The sequence below is a fragment of the Anolis carolinensis genome, chromosome 1, assembly GCF_035594765.1.
Source record: "Anolis carolinensis isolate JA03-04 chromosome 1, rAnoCar3.1.pri, whole genome shotgun sequence".
NCBI classification, from domain to species: Eukaryota; Metazoa; Chordata; class Lepidosauria; order Squamata; family Dactyloidae; genus Anolis; species Anolis carolinensis.
Window position 1 is genome coordinate 235,510,574 of NC_085841.1, and position 16,891 is coordinate 235,527,464.

Here is a 16,891-nt window from a genome sequence, read left to right on the forward strand (position 1 = left end):
TTCACGGAATCTTCTAGAGCTCTCCCAGCGGAAGCCCCACCCACTCTACGCCAATATGATAACCTCCTCAATATGATAACCTTTCAAATATTTAAACATGACTTATGTCCCCTCTTAACCTTCTCCAATTTGAGTATAGTTCATTTTTATGACTTTATTGCTGTGTTTTAACTTGTGTTCTATTAATGGTTGTGATTTTATTTTGTGTCTTTTTTTTATTTTGCACGTTTTTCAGTACCTGATATTATTGTATGTGCGTTTTGTATTTGTAAGCCGCCCCGAGTGCCCTCGGGGAGATGGAGGCAGGGTACAAAAATAAAATAATAATAATAATAATTATTATAGCCGGTTCCCTAAACTGGTCCTCGTGAGGCTTGGCATCCAGTCCTTTTACTCTTTTGGTTGTCCTTCTCTGGACATTCCAAGTCGTCAGTATCCTTCTTGAATTGTGATGAATTGTTCTTGACATCGTCCATATGCCCCCAAGACTTTACCTGTCAGAGCCAGCAGCCATCTACCCTGTACCCACAGATGACATTAGGCAGATGCTGCTGAAGCTGGTGACTTCTGCTGGCTCCTGGCTTCTGCGCAGAGATGGCTTACTCCTCAATAAATTACTCCCTTCCACAAAATAGAGACCAGTGGCCCTAGTTGCCTAGAAAGGAATATGTCTTTAATGTTTGATTCTATACCTAGTGACTTCTACTTCTGCCGTAATCTTTTTCTATCAACTTTATGCAGCACTGTGTTCTGAACTGTCTTTGTGGTCTCATTTCCATTAGAGCATGTAGGGCTCCCTTTTTCATGGCACGTACTTCTGCTTCCTCTAGGCGAACGGGCAGCAACATTAGCGGCGCTAGCAGTGACATCAGTCTCGACGAGCAGGTAATCTGTCTTTGAGCGGAGGGGAGGGAGAGGGGTAAGCTAAGAGCCATTTCATCAGACGCTAGTGGGACTCTGCAAAGCAAGATATTATAATGTATGAGTCATTCCCAAATCTCTGAATTCAGCCAGCAGTTTGTCATGCCAGATCATACCTGCTATAAATTAGGCGGAGGACTTGAAAGGAAAATGGGATATTAAGTATAACCAATATTGCAGTGTTTTGTCAAGAGGACTATTTAAATTGTTACTTCTTGTCTAAGCCTACCATGATGCATACTTTGAGATTGAATTTTGGAAAGATAGAAGCTAGGAAAACCAGGGAAGATGTTGGCTACAGCATCAGTCTTATTCCATTATTGTTATTGTTATTTTAATTTGTTTTGCCTGTTTGGAAGCTTAAGAACAACTGCCCTAAGGATAAGTGGTTGTAGATATACATTAAGTACATAAATAAGGGTTGTCAAGAGTAGAGTAGTAGTTCAACTGTAAGCTTCAGATAAGTAAAGTGAAATGTTTAAGAATTATATTTAGAAGCAGTTCAGGATTCATTGACCAGCTGACACCTTCCCTATTTGGCTTTGACTAATCTTCTGTTTCTCCCAAAGTATAAGCATCAGTTGGAAGACACCAAAAAGGAAAAAAGGACAAGAATTCCCCACAAACCAAATTATAGCCTGAACTTGTGGAGCATCATGAAGAACTGCATTGGCAAGGAACTCTCCAAGATCCCCATGCCAGTGAGTCCCCCCGTGTCCTGGTTTGGGGAGCAAGAATGAGAGCATGTTACCGCTCCCACGTCATGTGGAGGGAGTGGGACAAAGATAGGAAACCATCTCCTATATGCCCCCTTTGCCCTGGTTGGTGAGAATAACTCTGCACTGCAATAAACTCTGTATACAGAAGGTGCTTTGCTTGCTGTGTCTAGCCTTGCATGGCACGCTTTTTCTCAGAAGGACTTTCCCACCAATACACCTGCCTCTTCTTCTTCCAGGTTAACTTCAATGAGCCCTTATCCATGCTGCAGCGCCTGACAGAGGACCTGGAATACCATGACCTGTTGGACCGGGCAGCCAAGTGTGAGAGTTCCTTGGAGCAACTCTGCTATGTAGCTGCCTTTACTGTATCGTCTTACTCCACCACTGTCTTCCGAACTAGCAAGCCATTCAACCCTCTCTTAGGGGAAACCTTTGAGCTAGACCGGCTGGAAGAGAACGGCTACCGCTCCATCTGTGAGCAGGTAAGGAAGAGCGTGCATTTCTTGTATGAACGTGAGATAGAATATTTGATTCCAGGAGAATTCTCTGTATACTTTTAGCCTCAATAATGTCAAATTCCATTGATGTTAGTGGAACATACTTCCAAGTGCGTTTGGCAAGTTCCTAGCCAAAGATGCCTTTCAGATCTGATTATTACCACCACCACCACCCCCCCCCAACTGTGTCTGGATATCCCTGGAGACTCAGAGATGGAATCTACCTTATGTCTGTTTCTTGTTTCCCATAGGTGAGCCACCATCCTCCTGCAGCTGCTCATCATGCTGACTCCAAGCATGGCTGGACCCTTCGACAGGAGATCAAAATCACCAGCAAGTTTCGTGGCAAATACCTTTCAATCATGCCACTTGGTAAGCCTTTGTGATAAAACAGTCAGTACTATAGTTTGCTCTTTTTGGGAGCGCATGGCCAAACATAGACCTCTGCCTCCAATTTTCCACAGTCTGGAGAAGGGGTGTTAAAGTTATTTTCATTGAGGGCCACGTCAGCCATGTCAAAGGGCCATTGAATCCATGGACAGAGAATCCATGGATACAGAGGACCAGTTACATTTTTTTACACAGTGGTTGGTAGTCTTTAGTTTTATCCAGTGTGCATCCCGAAATGTTATTGAAAGACAACCCCATTACTTTCAATTATCTGTCATGCGGACTGGGGATAATGGAAATTTTAGCGCAACAGCATTTGTGGCTGTGATGTTGAGGAAAGGATAAAGAACATTTTAAAAAAGAGATCATATCCACAAGCCTTGTATCTAAATTCAAACCCCACTATCCAGGCTAAACAGAACAGACTTCAGCCTTCCAGATGTTACTGTATCGGAACTATCAGCCCTAGTAATAATATCTAATGATGGGAATTCAAGAGTTGATAGTCCAGCATCTGGAGGGCCATATAAAATGACATGGAGGGCCAAATTTGACCTGCAGCCTTGAGTTTGACAAAAGTAGTCTGGGGCCTGCACCCCTTTTGTAGGTGGAATTAGACTGTCTGGGAACATAGCAAGAGCCTACAGTGAATACTTGTCAGATGTACAGTGTTTATTAATGCATTTATTGCTGCAGTAGTCCCCTTGGAGTAATGGTTTTCAATCTATGGGCCATGGCCCAGCAGTGAGCCGCTAGAAGAAAATCCGGTCCGCAAACCTCTTTCTTCTTTATTTATTTTATTTTATTTATTTTATTTCCACTCCTTTCTGCAGAGCTGACCATTGCATTGAATAGACCACATCAGCTCTAGATTATTAAATATGGTTTTCTGTGGGCGAGCAGATGGTGACTACTGGATGGCATATGTCCTGTATCAGAAACTAGAGATGATGTGGTCTATCCAATGCAATTTTCTCAATCAGTACCCCAAATAATGGAGCCTCCAGTGGCTCAGTGTGTTAAAGCGCTGAGCTGCTGAACTTGCAGACCGAAAGGGCCCAGGTTCAAATCTGGGGAGTGGAGTGAGTGCCCGCTGTTATCTCCAGCTTCTGCCAGCCTAGCAGTTCGAAAACATGCAAATGTGAAGAGATCAATAGGTACCGCTCCAGCGGGAAGGTAACAGCATTCCATGCAGTCATGCCAGCCACATGACCTTGGAGATGTCTATGGACAACGCCGGCTCTTCAGCTTAGAAATGGAGATGAGCACCAACCCCCAGAGACGGACACAATTGGATTTAACGTCAGGGGAAACCTTTACCTTTTTTTACCCTAAATAACCAAACCGAATCTAAAGTTGACCAAAAACTGATTTGTAACCCTTTTGGTACTAATGTTGAAGAGTCCCTGGTCAAAGTAGTCCCTGTTCAAGTGGGCCCTGGTCAAAAAAAGTTTGGGAACCACTGCCTTGGAGATATTTAGAACACTTGCATACTTCAAAAGCTGATAAAATGGACATGTGTGGATAACAAAGAGAATAGGAAAAACCAATTCATTCATAGATGAGCAGGGATTAGAACCTCCATATATGAGGCAGAGTCCTGTCTAGTGGACTTTGTGTGTTTTTCACTGGGCTTTTCATCAATAGCAATTAACCTAAAGCACCCCTTTTCTATTTTCTAGGTACCATCCACTGTATCTTTCACGCAACTGGCAATCACTACACATGGAAGAAGGTGACAACTACAGTACACAACATCATAGTGGGAAAATTGTGGATAGATCAGGTGAGTTAAAGATGGGATGGTTGAAGCGAAAATAATGAAGTATGTTCATTTGTGTTCGGATGGTAATGCTGGAATCAAGGAGCTCAGAAATCCATTTTCCAAATCTTTCATCATATTGCTTTGGATGATTCACTCAACATTGATCCAGCCATTTTAGCATGTTGCCTAAGCGCAATTGTTCCTTTTTTAACTTTCTCCCTCACTTTTCCTCTTTCCAGTCTGGCGAAATTGAGATTCTGAACCATAAAACCAGTGAGAAGTGTATTCTGAAGTTTGTTCCTTATAGCTACTTTTCTAGAGATGTGGCCAGGAAGGTAAGGTGTGCTTTAACATTCTGGTCTAGGCTGGTAAAATAAATGAGGGCTTCTTTGTGGAGAGGAGGGAAGAGGAAAGAAAGGGATTTGCTTGATAGCAAAAAGGAACCGTACATAACAGGATGTGCCATGTGTGCAGTAGTGATTGTGCAAGCTAGTCCAGTCGATGTTGCAGTTATTGAAATGCTGCTTGCATCGCACTGTGTAGAGCAATCCGTTATCTAAGCAAAAGAGAGAAGAGTGGTTTTCATTATCTCTGAGAAAGTTATAAAGCAGCCTGTCTTCTGTAACCATTTGTTTTTAATTTTGCTGGAAAGGTAATAGCTAGTGTACCTTGCTCCATCACCTTCCTGAAATATTTTTATAACAGGTCACTGGAGAGGTGTTAGACTCGTCAGGGAAAGTGCATTTCATGTTATTGGGGACATGGGATGAGAAAATGGACTGCTTCAAGGTGATTTCTACTGTGGAGAACGGTGGTGATAGCCGGCAAAGAGCACATGAAGCTGAGGACAGCAGAGTCATATTGTGGAAGAGGAACCCACTCCCGTGAGTGAACGTGGATGGCTGTGCTCTCTTTAGAGTAATGAAAAGATTGACTAATCTGAGTGCTATTTAGTTGGCTTGAGTGCAGTGGAAGATGCTGTTTAAAGATATAACTTGTGTCATTGAGTATTTTATGAAGTTTATGTCCTCTCCAACAAATGCACCGAAAAGTGTAATTGTAGATGAATTCTTCTGTCTCTGTGTGTGTTTACATACATACATACTTACTTACATGTTCATTCTGCTAGTCATGGGATGAGCCAAAGAATGTAAGCCCTGCTATCTTGCTCCACTCCTGGAAATTTAGCTTTAGTCTTAGCCTTACATCTCTTGAACTTATTAACCAAACACTGCCAACACATTCAAACTTTGTTATAAGAGGTGCGAACATTTACTTTTGAGGGATACAGACTCTTAAATGGAAGATTTTATGCATGAATGGTGTAGTCATGGGATATACATGGCCTTAGTTTAAAATATTTTGACTGATGTAGCTGCTGGTGATCCCAGAGGCTTAGAGTATGTTTATATCTCCTTTCGGACACACTGAGAACAAGGTTATGTTAACCTCTTGCAGTAGAAGCTGGGAGGTATGGACCCAAGTCAGAATCTTCCTGCCACCTAATCCTTTTTGCTCTCTCTCGCTTGCAGGAAGAATGCTGAGAATATGTACTATTTCTCAGAGCTGGCTTTGACACTCAATGCCCCAGAAAGTGGTACTGCTCCCACAGACAGTAGACTTCGACCTGACCAGCGACTCATGGAGAATGGGCGCTGGGATGAAGCTAACGCAGAGAAGCAACGCCTTGAAGAGAAGCAACGCATCTCTCGGAAAAAACGTGAAGCTGAAGCCATGAAAGCAACTGAGGATGGTAAGAGGAGTTGTCTCAATCGCCCCTGTTGGACCAAAGGTTCATTCTCCATCCAAAGGTAACAGGACAGTGATGGCAAACCTTTGGCCTTGTATATAGTTTAGACTGCAGTTCTCAACATAGAGCCTTCATTGTAAGGCGTTTTTCCTCAGCTTGAAGTCCCTACTTACCTTGTCAAACAGAGATGTTTTTTATGATTGGAGGTCCCAGCAATCAGTCCTCGGACCTGTGTGCAGTGCATGTACTCTTCTACAGCGGCATGATTCTTGCTAAATGTGAAAACCTAGACACTGTATTTCAAGGAGAAATACCCTTCTGTCCCTCTGAGTGATTTCTCTCTCTTTGCAGGAACTCCTTATGATCCCTACAAAGCATTATGGTTTGAACGGAAAAAGGATCCTGACACAAAGGAAGTGGCCCATGTGTACAGGGGAGGCTATTGGGAGAGCAAAGAGAAACAAGACTGGAGCATGTGCCCTGACATCTTCTGAGAGCTGGAAGAAGCAACAGGACTACTATAAGGAAGGGGGAATGAAGAGTTATGGAAGAAGGATGGAGGGGAGCAGCTGATCATGTGACTTCCTGCTTAGTGCTTTCCTCACCAAATCTGTCTGTCTTAACCAATCACTCGTTTTGAATCAATCATCCAATGCAAAATCCAGCAGTGGTGATTGGCTGGGTTGCCTTAGCTGATTGAACCTGACGTTGGTGTCTGGATTTCTAAATGGCTGGGGACAAGTAGGAGTAGAGGACGGCTTCCCCTATTTCCCCACCTCAAGAGTATTCCTCTGTTCATGGCCCTTCACTTTCGGGGAGGAAGAGAGGGGAACTGTGCTCTCTCCCATCCCAACCCCTTTTTCCTGCTTTCAGATTGACAAGTGGTATGTAGTCAAGATCATGAATGTTTGTCCCAAGGAAGATGGTTGGAGAAGAGAGACGGACCTTCCTGTGGCATTTACCGTAGGAGTCGCCGTCTTGTTCCTTCTCCCCAATCCTAAATACAAGTGAATCTTCTGAAGGATGGGGGAGGAAAGGATAGGAGAGGTGAAGGGAAGGGAAGAACTTCTTTCCCGAAGTTATCATGTCTCTACCTTCCTGCAGGTAGCAAAGCAAAACAATAAGTGTCCTGGCGAGGAAGGAAGAAATAACTCTTGTCTTGGTGGACCCTCCACTAGGGCATTACCAACTGTTCAAAGGTGGCAGGAAACCGAACCTGCTGTTTCCCCTTGTCTGAGCCACTCTTCACGCCAGGCACCAGCACCTTCCCCATTTGCACTTAGATGGGAAGTGATGGTGGCGCAGGATAGGACCTCCCACTCCCTGAAGCCCCTGGCCTAAAGTAACTTCTGGCTTAATGCACACTTGTTTATATGTATATTATATATATGTAGCGAGAGAGAATGAGAGAGAGAGAGAGAGCTAATTTTTGTTCTGACACTTTCCCCCTCTTCCTCCTATCTTGCAGACCCTATTTTATAACACTTGTCCTTGCTGTTTCCCTCCACCGTCCTCAGATCCTGGGAGAAATTTTGCAGAAAGTGTGACAGTAAACATTGGTTTGTCTTGCCTTTCATAATAATGATGATGATGATTATGATCATAATAAATCCTATCTGAGGCAGAGCCAGAAGTCGGTGGCATCCATCCTAAGGCTCCTCACTTTGTGCTGGCACAAGCCACGTATCCATTGTTTCTTTGGCTGAGTAAGAAGGCTATGGGGACTCCCAGAGTGCTCTGATGACAGCTGCCAATGCCGAGTCCTAAGGTTGAAAAAGGTGCTACTGCTGTGTAGAGAAGTGGGCAAGGGCACAGGGGCTGGCCAATCCAAGCCCATGCTCATGGGGCAAGCGGTGTTGGAGGACTCGGAGGCAGCCCCTTGCTCTTGGCTAAGGATCACACAATGAGGTGCCTTCCTTCTGTGTTTTCTCTCCTTTTTGTTTAGTTCCTTGACTTCCAAACTTTAACTGCTGAAAAGATAAGCAGCGGAGGGAAGCTAGGCAGGGTGAGATGAGCCATGAGTCCTGCCTTCCCACCGTCGGGGGTTTTGGGTGGGGGCGCCATACTATTTGCTGCTCAGTATTTTGTTCAAAACTTGTTTTCTGCAGCTGGTGGAGGATGATTGCTTTCTTGTACAGCAGTGGTGGTGAACGGTGGCCCCTCCAAATGCTTTGGACTATCTCCCAGAAGCTCCGCCCAGCACAGCCAATGGTTAGAGAATATGGGGGCTGTAGTCCATAACATCTGGCAGACCAAAGTTTCTCCTCCCCTGTTTGTAGGGAAATGGCAGGTGTTAAAAGAAAGAGAGAATATCCCTGCAATTCTATTTTTGGGATTTTTTTGCCTTACTATCTTTTTTCCAAGAAAACTAAATTAAATAATAAAACCTGAAATATTCAAGAGTGTGTACGTGTGTGTGTGCGTCACTTTACTGTCAGAGATGATGAATTAACAATGTGACCCTCAAGGTCTGTACTTGGGGCTGTATAACCTAACTGAAACGACCTACACACATCCTTTCTCCATTATGTCTTGGCTTGTCACTTTCTATAGGCATGTGAGGCCTTGAGATTGGGAGTATACATGTCTCGATGTATCTGGTCTCCTTATGATACCCTTGTTGGCCTTGTATGCCTGAAGTAACCTGGCTTCACATTTGGCACCTTATAGCATTCTTAAGGCTCACTTAAGAACTACCCTGACCTTGCAGGGCTGGAGTGGGAACTCTACAGCTTTCCAGATGTTAGACTAGAATTCTAATCTGCCTAAGCCAGTGATTCTCAACTTGTGGGTCCTCGGATGTTTTGGCCTTCAATTCCCAGAAATCCTAACAACTGGTAAACTGGCTGGGATTTCTGGGAGTTGTGGGCTGAAACACCTGGGGACCCTCAGGTTGAAAACCACTGGCCTAATGAATGAGAAGATTAGTTGGTTGTTACATTTCTGTCACATTTGCAGAACTCTTACGGGCTCATGAAAAGTTTTGTTTGCCACAAAGATTGAACCAGACAATATAACTGCAAAGGGTATTTCAGTCTGTCACGTGCCAATATTAAATTAAGGAAACACTGTTTAACTGGCCATGCACAGTATATCAGTGGGGAATACGTTCCTGGACTTGAGTGAAAACATGAACCCACAGGTAATTGTGAGCTCTGTTTAAATGAAAAACCTCTGGCAGAAGCACACCATAAAATCACAGAGGAAGTCCTAGAAAATACTTGGAGCAGGCATGGGCAAACTTTGCCCCCCCCCCCCCCCCCCCGTGTTTTGGATTTCAACTCCCACAATTCTTAACAGCCTACTGGCTGTGGAAGTCCTAAATATCTGGAGGGTAGAAGTTTACCCATGCCTGACCTAGAGGGAATGCCTCTGGGCATTTTCTAGGTCCTCCAGTGCAGCTCTATGTGGAAACATACCATTGAATTGCACTAAAGGACACAGTTGATGCCTAGAGAGATGTGGGTACATTTCAGATACTGGTCCTGCTGATACGGGTTTATTCTGTAACCTTCCAAGCTAGGACCGAGGCTTGGAAACTACAGAGGGGAGAGAAACATTTTGCTAGTTTGTCTCAGACAGGAAAACTTCTTGGGCCATTCCGATTAATAGAGTAACATTAGAAACCATAAAGGAACAGTTTTTAAAAGCTCACTCTCGCCACCCCAACCTGCTCCCCTTTGAATACTGATTAGGAAAACTCAACTATTGAATGGTGTGCTGAAAATAGCAACAAATTTGGGCAGCTTGTCAGGGAATAGTTCTGAAAGACAAAAATAGCAATGTCTAACTTTCTGTGTCACGCTCTGCCTTTAGCATGCCTTGTAGGTCTTGCTGAAAAGTCAAGAAGGATGGGAAATTGCTCCAATGTTTTCACCACAATTGGTTCTACTACTCAAAGTTGGTGACGTTAAAGGCATTGTTTTGTGCTTCTGTGAAGTAAGTGTAATATGTACATCCAAGTTCTTCGCCTACCCAGTTGAACAGGAATTTATGGTATCAAAGCATGGTGTATCTGTTGATTTGGTTACTTGAGGGAAGGAGGAGGGAGCCCAAATCAGGGTGACCGGTGATAAATATAGCAGCAAACACACTCACTGTATGGGAGAAGAATATTATACAACAGTAAAACCAACTACAGGAAATTCCTCCCTGTTTAGTCAAAACTGTCACAATGGGCAGATGAGAAATATCTTTGTTCTAAAATGTAAAAACTGATCATAAAAATCCATGTAAATAAAGCAGTGACAACCACAAAAGCTGCAATGGTCTGCCCAGAATCAAAACCGACAAGACCTTTCTTTCTGCGTAGCTTGGACTTCAAGTTTCTCAAAGTTAGGTGTCAAAAACTGAGAAAAGTTTGAGCCAAAAGTCACAAAGCGGTTTCAATATTTAACTCCATTTTTTTTGTTTTTAATGTACAATAATACTAATAATAATAACTTTATTTTTATACCCCACCCCATCTCCCCGAAGGGACTCGGGGCGGCTTACATGGGGTCTTGCTCGATACAACAATATAATAACAACAATAAAACAACTATCCCAACAATAAAAACATCAGCATCAATAAAACAATACAATAAAACAATACAGTATATATAGGAAATAAAATTACATTACATTGCGTGTAAAACCTTCAAAAGTTTATTTAAACATCAGATGCCTTTGGCCCACCCTGTATATAATAAAACAAACTAAAACTCCAGTTTTATAAATGCTTATGAGGAATTATTCTGGATGAAATGATATTTCTCATAATAGCTTGTGTTGCAAATTCCTCTGCCTAAAGGGAACAATACAACCCATTAATTTAAATCTAGAATAACAACTCCCCTGGCCAGGTGATTAACAACCAATGAGCGTTCACTACCATTGGTACTGTCTCATAGCATTTTTACGGTAAAAAATAATCAGCAGTGATTTACTAATGTCAACAAGGCCAACAAGGGTTAGCTATGATGCTACTACTGTTACACCTGCCTGACCTGGTTGTACCCTCTTGACAATGCTTGGCATTCATTAAAATGGGTTGGATGCTATTCAAGTGTCATTGCATAAAAGGCTTGGTGGAGGATATCCTTTAGGTGGGCAACACTCTTGGCTGCAGTCCAATATCCCTTCAACACAATATCATATCGCATGTGGTGATACACTATACCAGCACTGCACAAACCCCATGCAGAATAGCAACATTGCACAACATAACAATGTAATTGTGCCATGCAACACACAATACGGCAGCATATGTCCCTAATTGGATTCCATCTTACTTTAGATGCCATATTTCCTTTTTCCCAATTGTAACTGACATCTGCAATCAACACGCATCAATGTGTATTACACAAGAAGACTGGCTTAAATTAGTGAAAATTTATATTTTATCTTGGAGGACACTGTCTTGCAGTAGCAGACATGAGTGATATAGGATAAACTACAATTTATTTTGAAGTGCAGGGAATGAGTTATATATTATTTGGTTCCTTTTTCAGTTTTAGTACTTGTGCTCTCTTTTGAACTGCCATATAAATAAGGAACAAAGAACTAAACCTCAGCATTGTGTCTCAGCTTTCCTCTTTGGCCTCATTTTTCATCTTATGAAAGTTGAGTATTTGTCATTGTGACATGGGCCAATGACCTTTGATAAACTGGGCTGTACAGGCCAATGGATACTCCTTCACAGACATCAGAAGAGTTGCAAGGCCAAGAACAAGCCAGGAGAGTCAAGACAGATCCACCCAGGGGAAAAGTGTTATTACCATATATCAAAGAAACCACTGACTTCATAGGGAAGTTGATGAAGAAACACAACATACAAACAATCTACAGACCCACCAAGAAAATCCAACAAATGCTAAGTTTAGCGAAGGACAAGGGATCCTCTCACCTCTGCAGGAGTCTATCGCATACCATGCAGCTGTGGACAAGTCTACATAGGGACCATCAAACACAGCATTGCCCAGACACAAATCATAGAACATGAAAGGCCCTAAAGTCTAACCCAACCAGAGAAGTCAGCCATAGCAGAGCACTAGATGAACCAACCTGGACACAGCATATTATTTGAGAACACAGAAATGCCGGACCACTCTACCAACCACCATGTCAGGCTACACAAAGAAGCCATTGAAATCCACAAACGTGGACAATTTCAACAGAAAGGAGAAAACAATGAAAATGAACAAAATCTGGCAAAACAGTACTCTAAAATCAGGACAGTAAATAAAGAACAACATTCAGAAAAGACGGGAATTCCAGACAGGAAACAATCAGGACCAGCTAGGACCTCCCAACAAAGGATTCCCCCAGGAAAGAAGCAGCCAGGCTTTAAAGCTGCAAGGCCATTAAATGCTAATCAAGGCAATTAATTGAAACAAGATCCTCTACGAGCTGGAAGTAGATTTAGGGTGCATCTCCACTGTTGAGTAAATGCAGTTTGACACTGGGTTGCTGTGAGTTTTCCGGGCTATATGGCCATGTAGGGTTCCCTCCTGACGTTTCACCCACATCTATGGCAGGCATCCTCAGAGGTTGTGAGGTCTGTTGGAAACTAGGCAAGTCGGGTTTATATATCTCTGGAAGGTCCAGGGTGGGAGAAAGAACTCTTGTCTGTTTGTGGCAAGTGTGAATGTAGCAAATGGCCACCTTGATTAACATTTAATGGCCTTGCAGCTTCAAGGAATGGCTGCTTACTGCCTGAGGGGAGAATCCTTTGTTGGGAGGTGTTAGCTGGCTCTGATTGTTTTCTTTCTGTAATTCTCCTGTTTTCTGAATGTTGTTCTTTATTTACTCTTTTATATATCTCTGGAAGGTCCAGGGTGGGAGAAAGAACTCTTGTCTGTTTGTGGCAAGTGTGAATGTAGCAAATGGCCACCTTGATTAACATTTAATGGCCTCGCAGCTTTAAGGAATGGCTGCTTACTGCCGGAGGGGGGAATCCTTTGTTGGGAGGTGTTAGCTAGCTCCGATTGTTTTCTTTCTGTAATTCTCCTGTTTTCTGAGTGTTGTTCTTTATTTACTGTCCCGATTTTAAAGTTTTTTAAAAAAATACTCCAGGGTGGGAGTTCCATCTTTTTCAACAAATATATAAACCCCATTTACTTAGTTTCCAACAGACCTCACAACTTCTGAGAATGCCTGCCACAGATGCAGGCGAAACGTCAGGAGAGAATGCTTCCGGAACATGGCCATACAGGCCGTAAAACTCACACCGACCCAGTGATTCCGGCCATGGAAGCCTTCGACAGAATGGTGTGACACTAATTGAACTGCCATGGCTCACGGCTATGGAATCCTGGGAGCTGTAGTTTTACAAGGTCTTTTTTCCTTCCCCGCCAAATTACAACTCCCATGATTCCATAGCCTTGAAGCCAGGGCCGTTCAAGTAGTGTCAAACTTCATCAATTCGACAGCTTTCCCTTCTATTTTAACCCTTTTTTTTACGCTTTCTAGTCTTTGGCCCCAGATCCCATGCAAGTTTTGGCTTCGAAGTTCGAAATTCTGGCTCCACCTGTTGCCACGGCGGGGCAGCTCCTCTACAAAGAGCCGGAAGAGTTTGGCGACAGCGTGGCTCTGTGGCGCAATGGATAGCGCATTGGACTTCTAGTCGAGTTGAAGCGATTCAAAGGTTGTGGGTTCGAGTCCCACCAGAGTCAGAACTTTTGAAGAGAGAGGTGCAAAGAGTTTGCCTTTAGAGCAGGGGTTTTGGACTTCAACTCCCATGATTCCTCACAGCCTCAGGCCCTTTCCTTTTTCCCCTCAGCCGCTTAAGCGCTTAAGCGGCTGAGGGGGAAAAAGGAAAGGGCCTGAGGCTGTGAGGAATCATGGGAGTTGGAGTCCAAAACACTTGGATTGTCCAACTTTGCCCAGGCCTGGTCTAGAATGACTCAACCTTTCTGTCCAACTTGTCTGCTATTTTAAGAACACTATAGTTAGGAGGGAACATGAAGTTATTTCCCTGCTGCCTAATAAAAAATGCCTGCCATTTCCTCCTAGATATCTCATGGGATCCATTCAAGTGTGCTCCATCCCAAAGCCAAAAATTATTTAGCTTGCTTGTGCTCCATCAGTTTTATATACTTATCTATTTTTGACACGAAATAAATCAGTGACTCCAAAACCTCAGCGGCTCCTGAAGACAAGAGCCCCTCCTACAGGCAGAACTACATTATATACACTCCACCAAAGAAGTCAACCAGAGCAGAGCACTTGATGAATTAAGCCTGGACGCAGGATATTATTTGAGAACACAGAAATGCTGAACCACTCTCACAACCACCATGTCAGACTACACAGAGGAGCCATTGACATCCACAAGCATGTGGACAATTTCAACAGAAAGGAGGAAACCAGAAAAATGAACAAAACATGGCTTCCAATATTTAAAAAGTCTAAAAATAAAGAACAACACTCAAAAACAGACAGACAAGAAACAACCAGGTCCAGTTAACACCTCCCAACAAGGGATTCCCCCAGGCAGTAAACAGCCAGGCTTTGAAGCTGCAAAGCCATTCAATGCTAATCAATTGAAACATTCACACTTACCTCAAGCAGACAAGAGTACTTTCTCCCACCCTGGACCTTCCACAGATATATAAACCCCACTTGCCTAGTTTCCAACAGACCTCACAACCTCTGAGGATGCCTGCCATAGATGAGGGTGAAATGTTAAGAGAGAATGATTCTGGAACGTGGTCATACAGCCCGCAAAATTCACAGCAACCCAGTGATTCCGACCACAAAAGGCTTCAATAATACATTACACAACTGGGCAGACTTTTGCCTATTAAGAAACTGGTGAACCCTGGATAATCTCCAGATTGTTTAGCTGGCATTGCACCACCTGACATCCGCCGGAAACTAGCAGCCAGCAATGCAAGGACCAAGGCAGTGACATCTTCAGCCCATGTTCGGATATCAGCTAGCACACCAACACCTTAAATCAAGAAATCCTTTTCTAAAATCCACAGAGATACTCACAGGAACACCTCAGCAAGCGAGAGTCCAAAAGTGGCAGGCTAAAACCCAGAACCTCAACCCATGGCTGATATCGAATGGGAGACTCCCTCCTGGGCACACAGTAGAAGGCGCTGAACAGACTGTGTTCTGGCACCACAAGATGCAGAGCCAACCTTAAGAAATGGGGCCACAAAGTGGAGTCCACAACATGCGACTGTGGAGAGGAGCAAACCACAGACCACCTATTACAATGCAGCCTGAGTCCTGCCACACGCACAATGGAGGACCTTCTTACAGCGACACCAGAGTCACTCCAAGTGGCCAGCTTCTGGTCAAAGGACATTTAGTATAATGCCACATTTATGACTTTGTTTGTCTTTTCAAATACATTACAACTGTACCCTTGGTTCGCTTCTGACACGATAAATGAAATAAAATCTCCAGATCAAGTGTTTTAATTATATGTCACCCAGTCTTCCAAGTAAATACCCTAAAGGACACAATTCTGCTTTGGGAGGGCTAAGCTGGGTCAGCCCTGGTTAGTAAGCATTGGGGGCCGTCCACATAGCCATATAACCCAGAATATCCAGGCAGAAAATCCCACAATATCTGCTTTGAACTGGGTTATCTGAGTCCACCCTGCCCTATATTCTGGTACAAAGCAGAAAATGTGGGATTTTATTCAGCTGTGTGGAAGGGGCCTGGTTGGGAGGCCACCAATGACTAACAGGTGCAGTAAGGTTATATTTCAGAGGAAGGAACAGGCAAAACCGTTTCGCCTAAGAAAATCCTAAAAAATTCAATGGATTCAATTTGCAGGAAAAAAGATCCCACCTAAACATTAGAAAAAACTTCTAATTGTAGGAGCTGTTTGGCAATGGAATATGCTGCCGCTGCGGAATGCAGTGCCTCCTTCTCTGGAGGTTGGATGGCCATCTGTTGGGGGTGTTTTGACTGTGTGTTCATGCATGGAAGAACTCTCAAACTTTGGGCCTCCAGATGTCTGGACTTTAAACGTCCAGAAGTCACAGAGAGCATGATCAAATTGGGAGGTCCTCAATACCTGCAGAATAAAAAGCTGAGTTTTGAGAACCACTCTTAAGTTACTATGACCTTCTGTGGCAAAAACGTGGAGGCTTAAGGTGAGCAAACCAGGAAGTGGTAGGCAGGATAGGCTGTGTGACCAAACCTTTATTGCAGTGGTTCTCAACCTATGGGTTTTTGGCCTTAAACTCCCAGAAATCCCAGCCAATTTACCAGCTGTTAGGATTTCTGGGAGTTGAAGACCAAAACAGATGGGGACCCCCACAGGTCGAGAACCACTGCTTTATTGTTTGGAAATGTGAGACTCAGACTAGTTTTTCTCCTCTGGCGGGACTCGAACCAGAGTGTTGAGGGACTCTTTTACGTCAAAGGTGGGAGCCTTAACCACTGAGCCATGACTAGTCCCAGGAATTCCGCTTGGAACCCTCAAAGATATGTCAACACTGGCACGAGCCTTTCTTTCTCCACCAGCTCCTATGGGAGGGAGAATGAGACAGAGGCTCCCGCAAGAAACAGGAAGCCTGAGCTGGGATGGTTCAAGACAGAAAGTATACTTTCACGATCCCCAGGATTTCAATTCTAAGGCTGCATAATTGGAAACATAAGCGCCCAAAGGGGGAGCTCGCGGGTTTCCCTTTTTTTAAACAGCTATTTTAAAATATTTCAAACTTTGAAACACTGGACTTTTAGACAATATGGTTGGTATTTAAGGCACTGCGGGCGAATACCAGAATGGCCGAGTGGTTAAGGCGTTGGACTTAAGTTCCAATGGACGTATGTCTGCGTGGGTTCGAACCCCACTTCTGGTAAGGATCGCTTTTTAACCCCACTCCCCTTCCAATTAACT

General features: G+C 43.6%; 1 protein-coding gene and 2 non-coding genes across 3 annotated transcripts in view; all 3 read left to right on the forward strand.

Moving 5' to 3' along the window:
- The window catches only part of osbp (oxysterol binding protein), a 41,676-nt gene extending 33,234 nt beyond the window's left edge, over positions 1–8,442 (forward strand). The window contains exons 6-14 of the mRNA XM_008112280.2: positions 831–885; positions 1,491–1,622; positions 1,877–2,122; positions 2,389–2,509; positions 4,210–4,313; positions 4,532–4,627; positions 4,998–5,176; positions 5,825–6,045; positions 6,394–8,442. Of these exons, the coding sequence (XP_008110487.2) occupies positions 831–885; positions 1,491–1,622; positions 1,877–2,122; positions 2,389–2,509; positions 4,210–4,313; positions 4,532–4,627; positions 4,998–5,176; positions 5,825–6,045; positions 6,394–6,536 (1,297 nt within the window). The 3' untranslated portion in view covers positions 6,537–8,442. The remainder of the gene's footprint in view (positions 1–830; positions 886–1,490; positions 1,623–1,876; positions 2,123–2,388; positions 2,510–4,209; positions 4,314–4,531; positions 4,628–4,997; positions 5,177–5,824; positions 6,046–6,393) is intronic.
- Positions 8,443–13,610: 5,168 nt separating this feature from the next.
- On the forward strand, positions 13,611–13,697 carry trnar-ucu (transfer RNA arginine (anticodon UCU)). The gene is given in 2 exon segments: positions 13,611–13,647; positions 13,662–13,697. It is a non-coding gene; the product is annotated as a tRNA-Arg (tRNA).
- Positions 13,698–16,770: 3,073 nt separating this feature from the next.
- On the forward strand, positions 16,771–16,853 carry trnal-uaa (transfer RNA leucine (anticodon UAA)). Its single transcript has one exon. It is a non-coding gene; the product is annotated as a tRNA-Leu (tRNA).
- Positions 16,854–16,891: the final 38 nt, after the last annotated feature.